General features: G+C 42.1%; 1 protein-coding gene across 1 annotated transcript in view; it reads left to right on the top strand.

Moving 5' to 3' along the window:
* LOC306931991 (uncharacterized protein) overlaps positions 1-2,800 on the top strand; it is a 202,584-nt gene extending 199,784 nt beyond the window's left edge. The window contains exon 104 of the mRNA XM_079513696.1: positions 1,938-2,800. Coding sequence (XP_079369822.1) covers positions 1,938-2,468 — 531 coding nt within the window. The 3' untranslated portion in view covers positions 2,469-2,800. The remainder of the gene's footprint in view (positions 1-1,937) is intronic.
* The last annotated feature ends 16,046 nt before the right edge of the window (positions 2,801-18,846 follow it).

Below are 18,846 nucleotides of genomic sequence, written 5' to 3'. Positions count from 1 at the left end.
TGTGTGTGTGTGCGTGCGTGCGCGATGCATGTATATTCCCGTGTTCCTTTTGTTTCAGCATACAGTACACAACAGTATTTACATACTTCCCTTTTTTGCATGTACACAAGCAATGTGGTTATGAATATTTCCATATTGCATGTGCTGTGTTACAAAGCATGCACTGAATGCACATTTGTTTGCAGCTTTGTTTGAGCTATAACCACTTGAAGACCCTGTGACATAATCTGATTAGCTAATAATTTGATGTTACACTACGCCTGCCTGGGGAATATTTTATTGTATTTACTACCCCCCCCCCCCCAACACCCCCACATTTATAATGTACTCTTATCTACTGTATTGATACTGCTCACCGAGATAAGCATTTCTCTCTCCCTGCCTGTATGTCTCCCCCCGCTCGCACCAATAAACCAGGAAATGGGTTTACATAAAAAAATTAAATAAAAAGTATATGTAAACCTGTGTATATAAAATATATATTTCCCCTCGGATGTCTTATTTATACCAACATTGTTCATGGGAATTAGTTTGTTCATGCTTATTTATTGAAATTATGAGAAGCGCTATTTTGTGTCTGGGTGTCCCGAGGGTGTAAGCCTGCATGGACTCTGTCCGGGGAAAATACATCTCAAGACGGGGAGATAACCGGGAGAAATTGACTGTTTTCACTGAGACCACGTGATGTGCAGTAATATGATATATCCAGGCTAATGTCATAGTCCCTTGTAACATAGAGACAACAATGTACAAACTCCCAAGCTTGTAGATGTGCCATCTTCACAGAATCTTTGCCTTATTTTCTTTTAATGTCCCCATTCCCAGAATGGGGATGCTAGGGTTCAAGTGGTTAATTAATATGATGCTATGGCAGTGGCCGCGGCCACTGTCCCACTTGATGTTGTTGGGTTAGCAATAGTAGCTAACGATGCGATCGGATTAAAACATGGATTAAAGACAAGCGCTTAAAAAGCCGGGTTTGGCGCAGTAGGGTACTGTACTGAAGTACAATTTTGAGGTATTTGTACTTTACTTGTTTCCAATTTCCAATACTTTTACTTCTACTCCACTACATTTCGGATCCAAATATTGTGCTTTTGCTACACTACATTGATTTGAAAACTTTAGTTACTTTGTACATTTACATAAGTATTATGAAACATACCGGGTACATTAACCACTTCAGCCCTATTTACGTTTAAGTCATTTGAAAATAGCCGATCTACAAGCTCACGATCTAAGAGCTCGGCGATTTTCTAAATCTGTTTATACATTTGAAAACTTGAAATGGGACATTCTATATAATCAGTACTGTCACTGTTGGTACTTTAAAGGACCACTTCACCACTTTTCAACATCTCTTCATATAATTGGTCCTAACTAATGTTCATGATAAAACAAAAACACCACCATTTTTTCCTACTCAGTCTGTGTCTCATAGGAGGGCTTTGGGCAGTTCGGACACCCGTCCACCAGTGACATCATCATTAGGCAGATTTTTTTTTAAACAAGATTTGTTTTAAAATATATTTCGATTTTTATTATCGTGAGAACGATGGCTTCAACTTTTGCATTGCAACTTTTCAGGAAAAGAAAGCCTGCCGTTTCTATTAGCTTGGATTCACCATCGATGATGTCACTGGTGGACGGGTTTCTGAACTGCCAACAGCCTTCCTATGAGACACAGACTGAGTAGGAAAAAATGGTGGTTTTTATCATGAACATTAGTTAGGACCAATTATAGGAAGAGAAGTTGAAAAGTGGTCCTTTAATTACATTTTGATGCCAATACTTTTGTATACCTTTACTCGGTTACATTTTGAATTCTGGACTTTTATACTGTACTTGACGTAACATAGTATATCTTTCTAAATTGCAGCATTGCTATACTTTTACTTTTTACAATTTAGTTAACCTTTTTCCACCTACCGCTGCAGCCTTCTTCCAGCCCGGAGCTGCTGCCCTCCCTGAGCCGCAACGGCACCGTGGTGCTGGAGCTGAGAAGACGCTACGTGCTGCAGCGCCTGGACGAGCTGCAGCTCACTCTGGGCCGCATCAGGGAGCGCCAGGAGGTGGAGGTGGAGGAGGAGGGCACCGCAGAACAAGCACCGATCGATGGCAGCGCCGCGCAGCAGCAGCAGCAACAACAGCAGCACTCTCAACAGGAGAACATCAACGGCATCGATCCACGCGGCCCGACGTCCGAGGGAGAAACGAGCGAAGGTGGAGTCGATACGCTTGAGGTGGACAACACATCCGAACCCCAGGCTCAGAGCGATGAAGCCGTCCAGAGATCTGGCCCCGAGACTTCTTTAGCCGGCGGTCAGCCACCGCCGCCCGCAGAGAACCGCGATGCACTGCGTTCTGACGTTAAAGAGGAACGGGAAGTGGATCGTGCCGGGGCGATAGAAAACACGGCGGGGCCTACCCATACTGCTGATGCAAACCAGGATGTGAACGTACAGTAGCTGCTCGCTCTGGGGCTTTTTGGTTCGGTTTAGTTGCACCTTCTCTGCGGTTCAGGTTAATGGAGAATGATGATGCATGACATGTACAATGCTGCAATCTGTGTTCAACTTGTTCAGCGTGAACGTCCTGGCGGATGGTCTCTTTAACCAACTAAACCATATATACTTCTCTTTTTAAGTGTCTAGATCTGTTATTTTTGCTATTTGAGAGAAATGAAGTGAATTTTTAGGATTTTCTTAGTTTTTTTTTTGTGGAAATGTTCATATAGTTTTCGCCTGTAACATGACTGAGTAATTGACTAATTGAGCAGTGAGTGTGGTGTTGAATTATCTTGCCTGTGAACCAAGACAGAAATAATGTCTTGGCAGCTGGTCTTATGACACAATAAAATGTCATCTTGCATAAATAATTCCGTGCAAGGAGTTATGGTATGCAGAGTCTCTTGAGGACGGCTTCATTAATTTCCATATTCTAATCAAGATATTAGCCTTCGCTCGAGCGAACAGATAGGCCCACATCTGTTGCAGTCTGCTGCCTGTGACAAACTCTCCCTTGTGTTGTTGAGATGTGGTTGTAATTCAAAAACACATCCTACTGTCTTCTGTCTCCTGTTTCTCTCTCTCTCTCTCTCTCTCTCTCTCCCCTCCCCCCTCCTCTCTCCATCTTGTCTTTTCATGCGCTAAGACCAATACATACTCCGAAAATATTTGTGTCCTGACTCAGGAAAGTCAGAACACCTTTCCGAAGCTCGGAATGACGTTGGATGATGAATTTGTAGTTATATCACCTCCAAGTGTGTTAAGATCATAACCAAACAGGCTACCTGTATCCCAACCATTTCAACGCCACTTAAAATAACCTATTTTTGGCCCTTTTGGTCGTGTGGTGCTGGAGTGATGCCTCGCTCTGGTTGGATGTTTCCATTCGTCCCATAATAGAAAGTCACTTTTCCCACAGTGCGGGCGTTTGGGCGTCGAGCCAACGCAGAAGGTCATATGGAAGCCATGCGCCGTTCAGTTGCTATCGGTGTGGGGCTGCAGCCCTGTGCCAACAGAGTTGATGTTGTCTTATCGGTTAGATTAGCTCCTGTGTGTGCAGAATGTGCAGTGGTGCAGGCACGTAGCACATCATATTTACTTAAGTAGTACTGTACTTAAGTTAACTTTTCAGGTACTTTTTCTTTACTGGAATATTCCAAATATCAATACTTTTGAGTCGCGATGCGACGCATTGTGAGCTTGTAGATCTGCTATTTTCAAAAATATTGTTATGCATTTGAAATGAGACAATCTGCATAATGAGTAGCCTACTTTTACTTTTTGTACTGCTTTTGTACTCAAGTACATTTTGCATTCCGGACATTTACTTGATACTTTTACTCAAGTAAGACATTTGAGTACTTTTTCGCGATGCTGTTGGCGTGTCTGGTAGGACTTTTCAGAGACTGTGTCTGTGTGTGTGTGTGTGTGTGTGTGCGTGTGTGTGTGTGTGTGCGTGTGTGCGCGCGCGCATTTACATCATCACGTGCGAACATTTCCATCATCATGTGATGATGTGTAGTGTTTGGGTACGGCATTATCTCCCGCTCTGGGCTCGTAAACACATCTCTGTTTATTTTTAGGATACATGCCTCCTCTATCTGTCTTCCTATAGTGTGAAAAGATATACATAATGAATTGTCAAAATGCATGTTTGAACCCCCCCAGGCCCTCGATCTCTTTGCAGTTGATTAAAAAACCAGGATTACTGCATGTTCTTTGTGAGGGTATGTACCCTCAAAAAAATTGATTTCATAAAATACAAAGTGAGAGAAGCCCTGTTGTTTTGTCTATGGAATATGTGTTTAATTTAAAACAGAAAGGTACAGTGCCTCGTTAAAACACTTGCCTTCACTGACTTAATGAATTTAAACTGATAACTTCCTCCTCTTCCTAACAGACCGTCTCCCTCTCAGCCTTCCTATTAACACTCCCAACGCGGATCGCGTATCAATACGTTATCAATTAATCAAACGTCGGGTGCGGATCACGTATCAATACGTTTCAATCACTTTTTTATAGCATACTTTCATTCATCTTTTTACCCACCCGGACAATGAAGAACCATCGCCCTATCATTGTTGCTTAGTCCCGCTCACGTGATCAGAAAAAAAACCAAAAAAAAAAAAAACCCCCTCCCATCCTGAAAACAGGAGGGCGGGCCGCTTTACGTGTAGAAGCCACTAAGCCAGTCTAAAATGGACGCGCCCATGGAATGATCCAGTCGGTGTATGAAAAGAATCACATTTCACCTAACCTCGCCTCACCAGGCTTTCCTCCAGCTATTGGCTTTCACACAACACTATACTACTCGATTCCCCCCTCCCCTCCTGTTTCTCCTGCAGGAGGAGCCTGCGAGATGGGGGCTCTGTCCTGGCTGGCTCTGTCTCTCGGAAAAAAACAACCGATCGGCATTGCATTGCGTCTGCAACACACATGGACAGATGCATGTTTCCTTCTTCATACTGTAGCGACCAAACGATCCCCGAGCCTACAATACTACGAACTAACCACAGTATCGACGGGCCGCCACGACAAGACAGTGTGCCGTTGGTGGATCACGTATCGCCATGCAGAACCGTCATAATCGGAGATCGCTCGGACGTGTGATTGTAACGCTTTTTTATTCATTATAATTGTAGTGATAAGACCGCAATGAACGCATCGGGGACGTAATCGACCCGGGTGTAATGTATAACGAACTTTTCCGCGTCCTAAACCGTGGTGTTGTGATCCGTTGTCGTTGACATCACAGCCGGGGGAATCTTTTTTTTTCCTCCATCGCCTCCAACCTGCATGCCCAGGCATGTTCTCTTGTTAGTAAATATACTTCACTAGCTTGAAAAACAAAATCAGCTGATGATGACAACGCGTCTCACCGTTATACTATAGTTCTGAACCGAACGGTGAAATGGGACTTTTTATAGCCGTACGGATCAAGACTTTTGCTGCCCAATGTGCCCATGACCCCCCCCCCCCCCCCCAATGTTACTGCGATCAAAACAATGAAAGCAGTGAGATAGATTAGGCGAGGCGGCAATCATCATCATCAAAAAGAAAGCATAGTTATGAAGGTTTATAGTCAGACATTGACAGGCAGATATAACAATAAACACAATAAATATGCTATACATCCTATACATCGAATGAAAGCCCTGAATGTGTACTTTTACGAGGAAAAGAGTAAACATTGATCCCATGTACAGTTTGTCATAAATTGGATACTGGGTGGATGCACATTGCGCCCACCAGATATAACTGCAGAGAAGACATGGACCTGAACTCAATATTCACAAAATAAGGCCTATAGCGACATATAAATACTATATACCGTATGAAACAGAAGACTCTCTGCTTTCATAAGAAAAAAACTTCTACTGTAGTAATAATAAAAATCACACCCATGTGAAGTGAGTGGTGCAATATGGGACAGAGTTGCACCGCTCACTTCACAGGGGTGTGATTTTTATTATTACTACAGTAGAAGTTTTTTTCTTATGAAAGCAGAGAGTCTTCTGTTTCATACGGTATATAGTATTTATATGTCGCTATAGGCCTTATTTTGTGAATATTGAGGAGTTCACGTCCATGTCTTCTCTGAAGTTATCTGGTGGGCACAAGCTGCATTCAATAACCAATTACTGTCTAACTGTAGATGGGATCAATGTTTACTGTTTTCCTCGTAAAAGTACACATTCAGGGCTTTCATTCGGTGTATAGGATGTATAGGATATTTATTGGGTTCAATTTTATATCTGCCTGTCAATGTCTCTGACTTTAAACCATCCATAACTCTGCTCGCTGTTCAAGATAACCACTTCCAGGCAAATGCAGGTGTTGCAAAAAGGTCAATATCTCCAGAATGGAACATGGTAAAATCAAAATGTATTTTTTTAATTGAAGTGGACAAGTTCAGCTTTCTTTTGATGTAGGCGTGTGATTCTCGCTATAAGAGAACATTTTACTGTGGGCCCCCGAACAAGGCCTTTGTGCAATGTTAAATGGCAGCAACATCCAAATAGGCCTGTTGAGATCTTCCAGCAATCAAAGTGTTAAAATGACCATGTAGTAATGACTAGGCTACTTCAACTAATAATACAAAAATAGGAACAGTCAATGCTATAAATGGCTTTAAAACAAATCCTTAAAACATATTGAAATGTGATGGCAACCCACATTCTACTAACAGTTCCGTCCATAATGCTACATGTACAGTGTTCATAGTCATTATATATTTACCTTCACATACTGTATAACGCCAGCATCTTCATTGTGGCCACAGGTGTGGCGTCCAATCTCTCCACGGTTGCACCCTGAGAGCCGTGATTCACTGCCTGTACACTAGGAGTTACTGTACCATACTGTCCCCAATACCCTCTCCGAAATGTGCGCGACCGGCTTGCGTGACCGTCATTCCACAGCCTAACTCTCTACACACTACGCGGGCATCATCCATATCCTGAAGAAGATCCTAAGGGATCGAAACGTCGAATCAAATAAACCAGTGGAGCTGAGTTGTCATACCAGTGTTGCGGACTCTATTTTTTCCCATCATCCATATCCCAACCATCGTCACACACCGTCCCCCAGTCGTCGTCATGGAAGACCTCTAGTGTGCCTTCACATTCGTGTCGGCCGCCGACCAGCCTTATCACTGGAGCTGGGTCATCATAGTAAAAGATACTAGTTGTTCAGAATTTATTGTCTCCCGTCTTTCCACAAAATAATAAAAATGCTTGATAGTGGGCTCAATAAGAACCCGGCTCGATAAGCCTGATTGGTAAGGTGCTCATTATCAATAAAAATTAACAAGCTCCATCCCTAAACCTCATATGTCCAAAACTGTTACTTTTCAGGATTCAAATAAAAAAAATAGCAAAAGTAGCAAATCGACAAGCTCGGAACGCTGTCACGGATCAGCAAATCTTTATGCTTTTGTGTGAGACGCTGTAGTTTGATCAAGTAGGGCGTTATGCACAAAACAAGTATGGGTTAAAGTCTGTCAACAGTGACATAAAATGTGAAAAAAAAAGTTTTTCTCAGGAATTACATACATGCATACATACATGTTTCTGACTCAATAAATAAAAAGTAGGGCATTGATTTACGGGGATATGGAGCTGCGAGGTTTCAGCCTGACAGCAACAAAGAACATCTTGTTTCAAACAACACCTCACCTCGCGTAGTTAACTTCTCCACCAGTTTTTCCAGAGCTTGTGTTCTTTCAATCTTTCACTATGAAGTGCTATGACTACATACAATGCAATTATTGTAGACAGCACAATAATTGCATTGTATGTAGTCATAGCACTTCATAGTGCATATGTATAGCATAGTATAGTATATATGTATAGTTTATATGTATAGTGTCATTATATAGATATGTTCTAGTTACGTTCTTAGCTTACGCATGTTTCATGATAAATGCATTTTATATTTATGTGATGTATTCCCATGCTTTTTTGTTCTTGCCTAATATAAATCGCTCTGGATTAAGAGCGTCTGCTAAATGCCTAAATTGTAAATTGTTCAATCAGTTCGAAAAATGTGTCCAGCACTTCGTCGATCGACAGCTTCCACCCCGCGTTCCTGTCCAGTATTTGTTGTTTGGTTAACGCTGTTTGGTCTCCATCAGCTGACGATCCGGAGTCTAGACTAGTCTGTGCACCTACGGGTCGCACCAAAGTTAGTCCACAAGACAGCAGCGCGATGAGATAAAATGAAGGATTCATCTTGCAATTTGTATTGCAAGATGATTTGATCAGTTTCTGTGATCTGTACAAGCTCTCGATCTTTTATATCAAGTAGGTTGACATTTAGGCAGCCCTGCAGATTGTTGACTTTCCCTGAATTTGCCTGTGAGGTTCAATACTGGCTTATCTTATCAATGATGTGATGTTTCATTCTGTCACTGATATCAGGACAAACCTTTTATTTTATTTTATTACTTTTTTTAACACAGATTTTCAGAGAAGAGAAAAGGGAAATATGGTGTGGGACAAAAGGTTTCAATCAGCTTGATTAGAAAAACAAAGCAGAAGAAAAAAAAACTTTTCACATAATGTGGTTTGAACTGACAAACAAGCAGCAGTGGTGAAAAGTGCTTAAAGGTGTATAGTAGTGAAATGAAGAAGAACAGGTCTTGCCAGCTACGTTTATAAGCGTAGACAAACGTTTACTGTATATATGAACGCGCCGTCAGTCTGTTTACCTTTTAGCATTTCTCCGGGTAGTATAGCCCTCCTCCTTCACCAGCAGCGATGCGATTTCTAAATCCAGCTCCGTTGAGCCCCCATTATAACCCGATTTTCAAAGCGTCGTATCTCCAAAGGTTCGAGAGCTGTCCATGGTGAGCCGGCGTGCACCCGACGATCATAAATCATTTGTGATTTTGTATCGCATCGCTGAGAAAATGTAGCTGGTTGTACTGCTAGCTAAAGGATGTGGGCTGTGTTGTGTCGTTCCACTTCCGGAAGCCCCCACCTTCCTGTTTAACCCGGAAACAAATCAATCTAGTGAACGAGCGGCAGAGAAGCAGTCAAAGTTTTTGAACACTAGATGGCAGTAAAGAAGTGAATTAACACATTTTGCAGGGGACCCCCTGGAACCCCCCCCCCCATTGCTAAGTGTGGATTAAATGTTACATCATGTAGGCAACGCACCACTATAAACACATGTGGATATTTAGTTAATTCATCACACTTCTTTGCAACGATTCTAATTGCATTTCCACTATTTCGTACCACTTTACACATACTACATACAGCAGGTAGTAACAATGCTTTCGTGGCCTCCTTGGTGGGCTTCTATGGGCCAGGAAACAGAATACCAGACTACGCCACCCTGGGAGTTTCACCCATTGAACATAATATAATACACATTGAATACTCACAGGGTTGAGATAAAGAGGAGCAGAGACGTGCATTTCCAGTTTAAAAGGAATATAATATTTTATTTAGGCTCAGGGGCAGGATAGCCTACTTATAATTGAATCACTTAAAACTGCAAGGAAGAGTCACCAGGTTAGAAATATATTATATATAGCTCTGTAATATTAGCTCCCCCCCCCCACATACACACACACACACACACACACAGAGAGAGAAAGTATAGACTTTACTCTTAATTCCCGCCTTTCCCGGCCTATATCAACAGCACAGCAGCCTGTAAGCCATGTTGTAATCTTGAAATCCTTTCAAATCCCTAGAAAACTGAAACACACACACACACACACACACTAGACTGTCTTTTCTAGAGAATCTGCCATTTCTTCAGTTTTCTCTCATTTTTACGCTATATGAAATTATATGATCAACATTATCGCTATGAATAATAAAAACAAAAAAATAAACTCATTCAGGGGCGTTTGAGAAAACCAGAATCGTCAGGAAGGAAGCAGTGATAATTTAGTCGACTAAAACTATGATGCGTTGTGATCTTGTAGATCGGTTATTTTCAGCATGAAACGTGTAAAAGTGTTATGTAAAATAAGCCATTACGACGCCACCAGGGCCCGCCAAAATAGTAGTCTCATGATATTTAGTCGACTAAAACTAGACTAGACTAAAACAAAAAAACAAAATGGAATTTTATTCAAAAGACTGACTAAAAGAAAATCAAAATTTGCTGTCAAAATGAACACTGGAATCAAGGATGGATGTAAGGGAGGAATCAGAGCAGAGCTGAGCTAAGTGGTCTGTTCTTTTTCACGCTCTGCTTCCTCCGATGGTCGCTGTGGTGACGCTGCTGCTGTGCATCACTGTTACCATGGCGACATGATCAGAGGGGGTTTATTTAGCTCTGAGATTGGAATGAACCCTCCCGGAGGCCGGATCTCACTGTATAGTGCTGCTGCTGCTGCTGCTGCTGCTGTCAGGAACAAAGGATCACACTCAGCTGCCTTTTATGCTGTTATTTTTATACTACCATTCATAGTAAACTATAGGAGGGGGGGGGGGGGGGGGGGAGAGATGAGAGGACATGCTGTAAAAGAAACGATTTCAATTACATTGCAAGTGTCTGTTCTCGATTAATTGAAAACCGAGTAAGCACTTCTAATCAGCATAAGCACTATAGGACCTCGATTCCAGTTGTTTTGATGTGTCGGGGGGGCAGCATATAGATGTCCACATGTAGGGAATTAAAACAATAATAAACATAATCCACGAGGAATCCTTACAGTAAATCCTTGCAGGTTGTATAAGCCTCGCATTATACTCCATATTTACCACCAGCCAATACAACGTCTGGTTCAGGGCCCCACATGGGGACCGTCAAAGGTCTGTATCTCTGAGTATACAAAAACACTTTCTTTCGGAGTCCCAATCTACACTGTAGAATGGTGGTTCCAAAACGTTTTTGCTTAACTACTGAAAAAAATCATTGAAGTTTATTTTTAATTCATGAGAACATTTAAAACATTTAAAATGGAGGGACCCATAAAAATGTGTCCGTGACTCAGTTTTTGGGAAGTGCGTGTAAAATGCTCAGCCCATGCTGAGAGGGTCCATTTGGACCTCCTGGTGGTCCCCGAACCCCACATTGAGAAGCAGCCACTATTGTGATGTTCACTGACTGTGGATGGTGTCTTTAAGATCTGAGGCCGGGTTCTCATTAACCTACTTTTTGAAGCAGAATGAAGGCTCTAAGGGCACGCACGCAGGCACTGACACTGGGAGACACTGGAAATGGACCCATGGAGTTACATTTTACTCTCAGGATTTTAAAAGTGTACACAGCAAGAGCAATGTCATTCCTCTAAAAAAAGTAAAAGGATTCTGTCTGTCTGTCTGTCTGTCTGTCTGTCTGTGTTAACCACTTGAACCCCAGCATGCCAGCTATTCTGAGGGGGAACATTTGCCAAAATAGCTGATGATCTCACAGTGTGTCGCAAGACCGGTTCTCTAAGATGAGTGGTTAATATAGCGGCCCTCATGGGTGCTTCAAGCCATCTGGGTGTGATGATATCAGTTGAGGAATATACGGTTGAAGCTACAGCGGCTGCTGGCAAGCTGCATGCAAAATAGAATACTTCATTCTAGACTTCTACTTGACATATGTACTTACTACAAGGTCACAGTCATTTTATCATCATTAGATGAGTGGGATGATGATGTATTCATGGTGCTTTACCAGCTCCATTATGCAATTATAATTGGACCTTGGTGCATTCCAAAAAATCACACCCGTGTGAACTGAGTGGTGTAAGGTCTTATATAGACTGATCAGCTGTGGTCTGACGTAATGTCTGACGTAATGAAATCACACCCGTGTGAACTGGGTGACCGTAGCAACCATGCTCATTTTTTTGGCACAGACAGACAGACAGACACCACTCAAAAATAGCTGATCTACATGCTCACACTTGTGTTGTGGATGCAACACGTTGTCAGCTTGTAGATCGGCTATGTTCGGCATGCACAATCTATGTACAGCGCCTTGGATAAAGGTGCTATTCAGCATTTTACCATTTACAATGCGACACGTATGTACTACGAAGTATAAATCGGGCTTACTCCCAGATATTTGTATTCTGTCTATGCAGTATGTATTCATATCATGCAGGTTCTGGGTACTTTATTTATGGACATTTGGCTTCCAGTCGACTGTGTAAGATTCAAGGTTTGAACACGAAATTGCCTTTCTCTTTTATCTGTCTTTTAGGAGAAATGCAATTTCGTTGTCCGATGTTTGCAGACAGAAATGACAAATAATGTAATCTTCACTCTTGACAAGATGCCTATCTCCTTTACACACATTTTATAAACTACACACACAATAGGAAACCGTAAAGTTCTCAAGTGCTCAAATATTCAGTATTTATTTCTTATCGAAAACCACCAGAATAGGTTTCTTCTATTGTATCTGCAATGTTGCTATGTCTTGTTCATCTGATTATGAGTGACGGCTGCTGGAACACACAGATATTTTGACTTTGTTCTGCTATAAAGCTCCATCCCGAAGCAGGAAGGTAAACCTTTCTAAAGGGTGGAGTCATTGTTAATTGCGCAAGCAGAGCGTGCAAGTAATGTTATCAGTCAGGTGCTACGATGCGTATGTCCCTTAGTACCATATGATATGACGTCATATGCTGGCACGAAGCAGACCGTGCAGGTATGTTTTCCGTCATGCTACGAAGAGTATGTCCCATGATGTGATGAAGATATGTACCAATGTCCCTTAGCAGCAAAAGATATGACGTCATATGGCACGGGACATACGGAAGCAGACCGTGCAGGTATGTTTTCCGCGTATGTACCTTGACGTGATGAAGATATGTACCAATGCCAGGGTATAATTGGTTTACAATGGTGACGTAATGATGATATGTTTCAGTGTCGGGTGGATTAAAGGGACATACGCATCAAACCACCCGAGTAACCACATTATACCACTAACCAACTCAGAAATTACACACCTGTGGGTGTGGCTGAGAATCTGGGGGTGTGTCTGTGGGTGTGTCTAACAGAGGTACCTATGGGCTCTGATAGAGATTATTTTGAGACTGAGGAACAAACATATGGGACCCCACTGTACATACATATAGACATATACATATATATAGACATATGAGCATATGACGTGATGAATATATGTACCAATGCCAGGGTATAATTGGTTATCGATGGTGATGTTTCAGTGTCGGGTGGACTACAGGTAATGCCCCTATGTAAACATGTATGAAATCTGACACCACTGCCATAACAGGCATAAGTAATCATTACCATACTTCAAAATACTATTTTTTTTCCTCCAAAAGCAAGGTACGTAGCAAATAGCTAAACCTAATAATTCAATATTGCAAACGTTCTTTCACAGAGAGGCTGAGATTTGAAAGTTTGTAGCGGTCTACAGTACTTGCACGCTCTACTTGCAACAAGCAAGTAGGCACTCGACAGAGTGCAGTTCTAGTTTCAAATGGTTTCAGCCAGAGCCTTCTATTAGATTATTTATTTTATTTAAAAAAATAAAATCCCACGATTTTGCAACCCATTTTTTCACCCATTGTCAATTTTCTAATGTAATCCTGGGTGCTACACTTCCTCTGCCAAACTGGGTGGCAGCGGAGTCTATGCATGAGGAGTCCAAGCTGCTTCATTTCACCTGACCGGTTGGACATAGCGTGTGGAAGGAACACATTATTCCGACCAGTTCCTTTCCCCTCCATCAGGCGCCCCGGTTGGTCAGGGGGAGGTAGTTTAGAGACCAGGATTACTGCATGTTTTTGTGAGGGTACCTACCCTAGGGGGCACGGGGAGAACATGCAAACTCCACACAGAAAGGGCATTTCGCCAACCCCGCCTCGGGTATGGGCACTGATGACGCAGAGGAGAGAACACGCCCCCAGCGCCCACAGCATCCCCTCTAGCTGTGAGGCGACAGCACTACCTACTGTGCCACCGTGCCCCCTAGAGCCTTCAATTAGAGAGTTGCGTCAGTGACTGGGCAGAAAACAGCACCGGTCACATGGCTCATGTAACTCGAAATAGTGACAAACGCTCATAGACTCCAGTGAAATAGTGACAAACGCTCATAGACTCCAGTGCATTCCGTAAACTTCCGGTTCAGGGCTTTGTCACAGAAGAGCCAACATTGGACTGGCCCGACGAAGTGAACAGAGGTGACGCAACTCTATAATACCAGTAAGACACCCTGAGGGCGAGTGCTGCCGCTTTGGCATGGGGGGTTAGATCAACATATGGAATGGATTCTGTACTGGCCATATGGAATTCGTGTCTTGAGTGTACAGGGTTTGAGGAGGTCTGGCCATATATGGAGCGTGTCTTGAGTGTGCAGGGTGTGATGAGGTCAGATCAACATATGTCGTGCCGGGCGCAGCTGCACTAATAACTTTGGGGCGGGCCCGTCTAGAGTTTGAATCAGTCAAAAGGGAGACATCGAAGAGTACGGACGGGTGGGGGAGGATCAACATATGGAATGTCAGAAGAGGTCAGCTCCATATGGAGATCTAAGGGTTTGAGGTTTGAGGTCAGATGTAGAGTTGCTGGCCGGCTCCATATATGCAGATCTAGGTGAAGATCCATGACCATATATGGAGGCGTGACGAACCAACGGGAAATGCACGTTTTCATAGTAAATGCGACCTTCGGTCCGTGGTCGCAAAGAAGGCTCTGGTTTCAGCTGGTTATCTGCTGTAACTGTTTGGGTGTACAGGGAGTGGTGGAAATAGTACTAACATGTTTTACTTAAGTAAAAGTGTCAATAGTGCCATACAGATCTTCTCTGATACACAAGTAACAGTCTGCAACACTTTCTAGATCGGCTATTTTCAAATGGCTGAAATGTATCTAGGGCGAAATTGGTTAATATTTTCCTGCCATAATCGTATATTTAGGTTTTATAAAACCCAACACTTTAATACCACCGTCGTATATTTACATTTTAGGGTGTTTATAGCACAGAATAAATGATCATTGTAATATTTACCGTATAGGATGCCGCCATCTTGGAACGGTTAATAACAAACGATGAAACTCTCCATAGCGACAAGTAAAGCCCCATAGAGTCCCGTAATGGCCGCGATCTTTCGCGGCGTTTATCTCCGAATTGAGGCGCAGATGAGGTGATATGAGGCAAAGTACTATATTAGGAGATCAATAACAAATTAGCGCTAGGCTCCGTTTAGCAGATTAGCGTCCTCCATGCAGCCATGCTAGATTGACCCGCTGAAACAGCGTCAGCTAATATTTCCTCAATTTGTAGTTTTTTGCAGTTTTCGCCTGGCAAGGGTAAAAAGGGGTGCCCAAGAATCTCCTGGCTCTAAATGTGAAGTATGTTTTGTAATAATGATCAAAATCTACAAAGTAACTAGTAGTAGGTTTTCAAAACAATTGTAGTGGAGTAAAATACAACATTTTCCTCTGAGATGTATAGAAGTAAATTGCAAATACTCAAGTATGACAAAGGTACCTCAAAATTGTACTCAAGTACAGCACTTGAGTACATGTGCTTTAGTTTCCACCACTGCAGGGACCATGCACCCACTGATCAGAGAATAGACCAGTTGTTATGGACCCACATAGCTCTGAGAGCATACAAATAATGACTCCTACAGGTCCATTTGGTTCCATTTGTACGCTCTCAAGAAAGCCTGGCAGATTATCGGACCTAATGTCATTACAATGTTATTAATCATAGTCTTGCATCAGGTGTGCTTCCAACTTTTTCAAACGTGCAGTGGTGGAACCTTTGATTAAAAAAAAAAAACCTTGGCACACAAAAGTTTGGAGAAAGTTGTACTTTTACAGATTCAGTCCTACTTAATTGCACATAGTCTCCTTGATGTTTTAAAGCTTTTCCAAACCCTGACCTTTATAGAGTAAGTTGTAAATGACCTTTTAAGAACCTTTTAAGAACACAGCATCAAAGTGATGCTGTGATCCTCATGCTTTTAGACCTCACAGCTCAACCCAGTCTCCAGGCTGGACTGTTATTTTTGAACGATTTAGAGAGTTTCTGTTTCCACTAGGCAATGTGACTGCCGTAATATGGTCTGTGGAAGGCGGGCATGCAGCTGAGTTCTGGACATACTGTATTGAAGTTTTTGAGGACTTTGAAGGTGGTGCCATGGAGGATATACTGTTGCAATAGTCGATCCGGGATGTGATGAAAGCATGCAAAGTCAAAGATTTTAAGTACTTTTACTTCACTTTCCACTTTTTTCTACTTTTATATCACTGCATCTCAGAGGAAAATGAGGGGAACCAGACCCAAAAACAAATAAGAGCTGAGCTAGCAAGCATCAAGGAAACTCCCATGCAATGCCACAGGCTGATTGCCTCAATGCAATGGCGTATCGAGGCATAGTGATGAAGGCAAAGGGATTCCCAACCAAGTATTGAAGATTAACATTTCTGTTTTGAAAGTACCATATTTTGATTGATTTGATGTGATCCTATTTATGAATGTGCATCCATGCTCTGCAAAAACTGAGGAGTAAATGGTGATTTTCTTTTCACAGTATTCAATGTTTTGGAAATTCTGTTTTAGTGGGTTTTATGAGCTGGAAGCCAACCTTGTGTATAAAGATAAACAAATAAATACTTTAAATCATTTACGTTGTCTGCACTGAATCTATAATCTATGCATTTTTTAATGGAATTATGGAAATAAACCATATTTCCCATGATATTCAAATTTTTTGGAAAGGTGCTGTATATGCAAGCTTGTAAAAAGCTTCTAAATGGATGAATGATTCCACTAGGCCTATACTGGGAAGGCAATTATGATCAAGTTTACAGCAGTGGTTCTCAAATAGGGTCCCCAGGGGTCCTTATAATGGAGTTTCCAAGGGGTCCCCAGCAAAATTGTTAATTTATATTGTTGTTTATATTTTATACTTTAGCTTTTCTGAGCTTGCTATTTAACCCAAAACGGGAAAGCATCTACGCCATTTTCTATTTTGTATACTTTTGCTATTCAAAAATAGCAGATCTACAAGCTCAGCTTGTAGTGGCACGAGCTATAAGAGCTAACTTTTTTTTTTTTAATCTTGAAAATTATATAGGTTCCTTAACAAAGTACTTTGAGATGAGGGGGGGGGGGGGGGGGGGGGTCGGCGTTCAATATAATTCTGGGGGTCCTTGACTTGAGAACCACTGATAGCAACATACGTTTTTCAATCGGTCTTAATGTGGGTTAATAGAAAAATTGTATAATTATTAGTAGTAGCCTAATTTAGAAACATTTTGATCCAGATCTCTATGTGGATCCCAGGCACAAATCGTTTCAGATGGGGGTCGGTGCATGGTGGTCAAATACACATCACTGACATGAAAATGCAGTTTGAGAAGAACCACTGACAGCTTTATACTGTCTATATAGGCTACTATAGCCTATTCCTGTACGGGGGAGTGACACACGCATGCGTTCTGCGCGGACTAAGTGGCTGGCTGGCTGCTGTGTGCAAACAAAGACAGCGGGCTGCGGATGGAAAACGTGATTACTCCTGCCTATTTGATCAGATGCTTAGCCTCTGGAACAGCCGCTCAACAATCATTAACAAATGCTTTGACATTGACACGTAAACTTTCACCGCGCGATTGCCGTGTCGTTTCTTCTGCAAAGCAGCGCGACTCCAGACCTCGCAACGAGAAACCATCATGGAGATCCACAGGTTTCTCTGATTTATTATTTTATTTTAAATTGAATCCATCTCGGGGAGTCGGGTATATATATCTGGATTATGCGAATGCTTGCGACACCGCCGCTTGTTACAAGCCCCCTTGGGCGGCTGTTTTCTCAGTATGTGTATGTTTTATTTTTTACCCTCCGATTGGATTGGAATAATGTATAGGCCCACTTCGTTTTATCAGAAGTTTTGGCGTAAGTAAAGCGATCATTGATTAACACGTCCAATTCCAAACCATGTTGTTGATTGATTTGTATCGTATACTATAGATGGACATGTATTTGGCTGCTTTGGTTTGAACATAATCATCGTCCTATATTGACGGTACGGTACTACGTGTGGATTTGTTTGTGTTGAAATAATTCTAGTTTCTGTGGGGGAATGATCGGCGTCCTGATCCCATGAGGAGGGGTGGTGCTGTCCTTGGTGCTGAAAGAATCTCCTTGGGAAGATTCTCTTCAGGGCCTCGACGATCAAGTACAGAGAAGGACTTCTTCAAGGCGAGAAGTTTGAGGGACCCCCTGTTTATAAGATGATAACTCCATTCACGCTGCACACACTGTTTGTTTTGCTTTCTGTTGGTAAGTAGAAATTGTCCCAACTTTAATTGAAAACCACGTTGATTGTCTATCAACAATAATGAATGTATGTTTGCATTCATTGTACTTGGCGGTCAAAAGCAACAACAACAACAACAACAACAACAACAATTAACAACTGTTGATTGGATTGTGTTTATTCGAATTCTTTCTCTATGACAAAACATGGGTAATACAAAGTTTAAATAGTCTACTTATAATGTAATACGAACCCAAAATTGTTGGCGTGTGCACAAAGCGAATTAATGAGTACATGGCACTCACACGAACTGGAATAATAGGCCTCTATCTAACACCCCCCCTCTCTCTCTCTCTCTCTCTCTCTCTCTCTCTCTCCCTCTCCCTCTGTATCTTTCCATCTGGCTGTTCGCTCACTGAAAGCGATGGGATGTAATTGATGCTGGCAGTATCTGCCCATGAGGCTATGATGACTTACATAAGTAGGACACAGGACTCAGCACTGGTCTGTTTGTGGCTTTTTAGATCCGTTTCAAAGTGCAGTCGTGAGGCCTATACCATAGCATCCATTACCCACACACTCACTTTGTGTTCTTACATTATTAATTATTGTGTGCATGCATTTCCCATG

This window comes from Electrona antarctica (assembly GCF_951216825.1).
Source record: "Electrona antarctica genome assembly, chromosome: 11".
Taxonomy (NCBI): Eukaryota; Metazoa; Chordata; class Actinopteri; order Myctophiformes; family Myctophidae; genus Electrona; species Electrona antarctica.
Note: the sequence above shows the minus strand (reverse complement) of the source record. Positions and strands in the feature narration are given on the sequence as shown.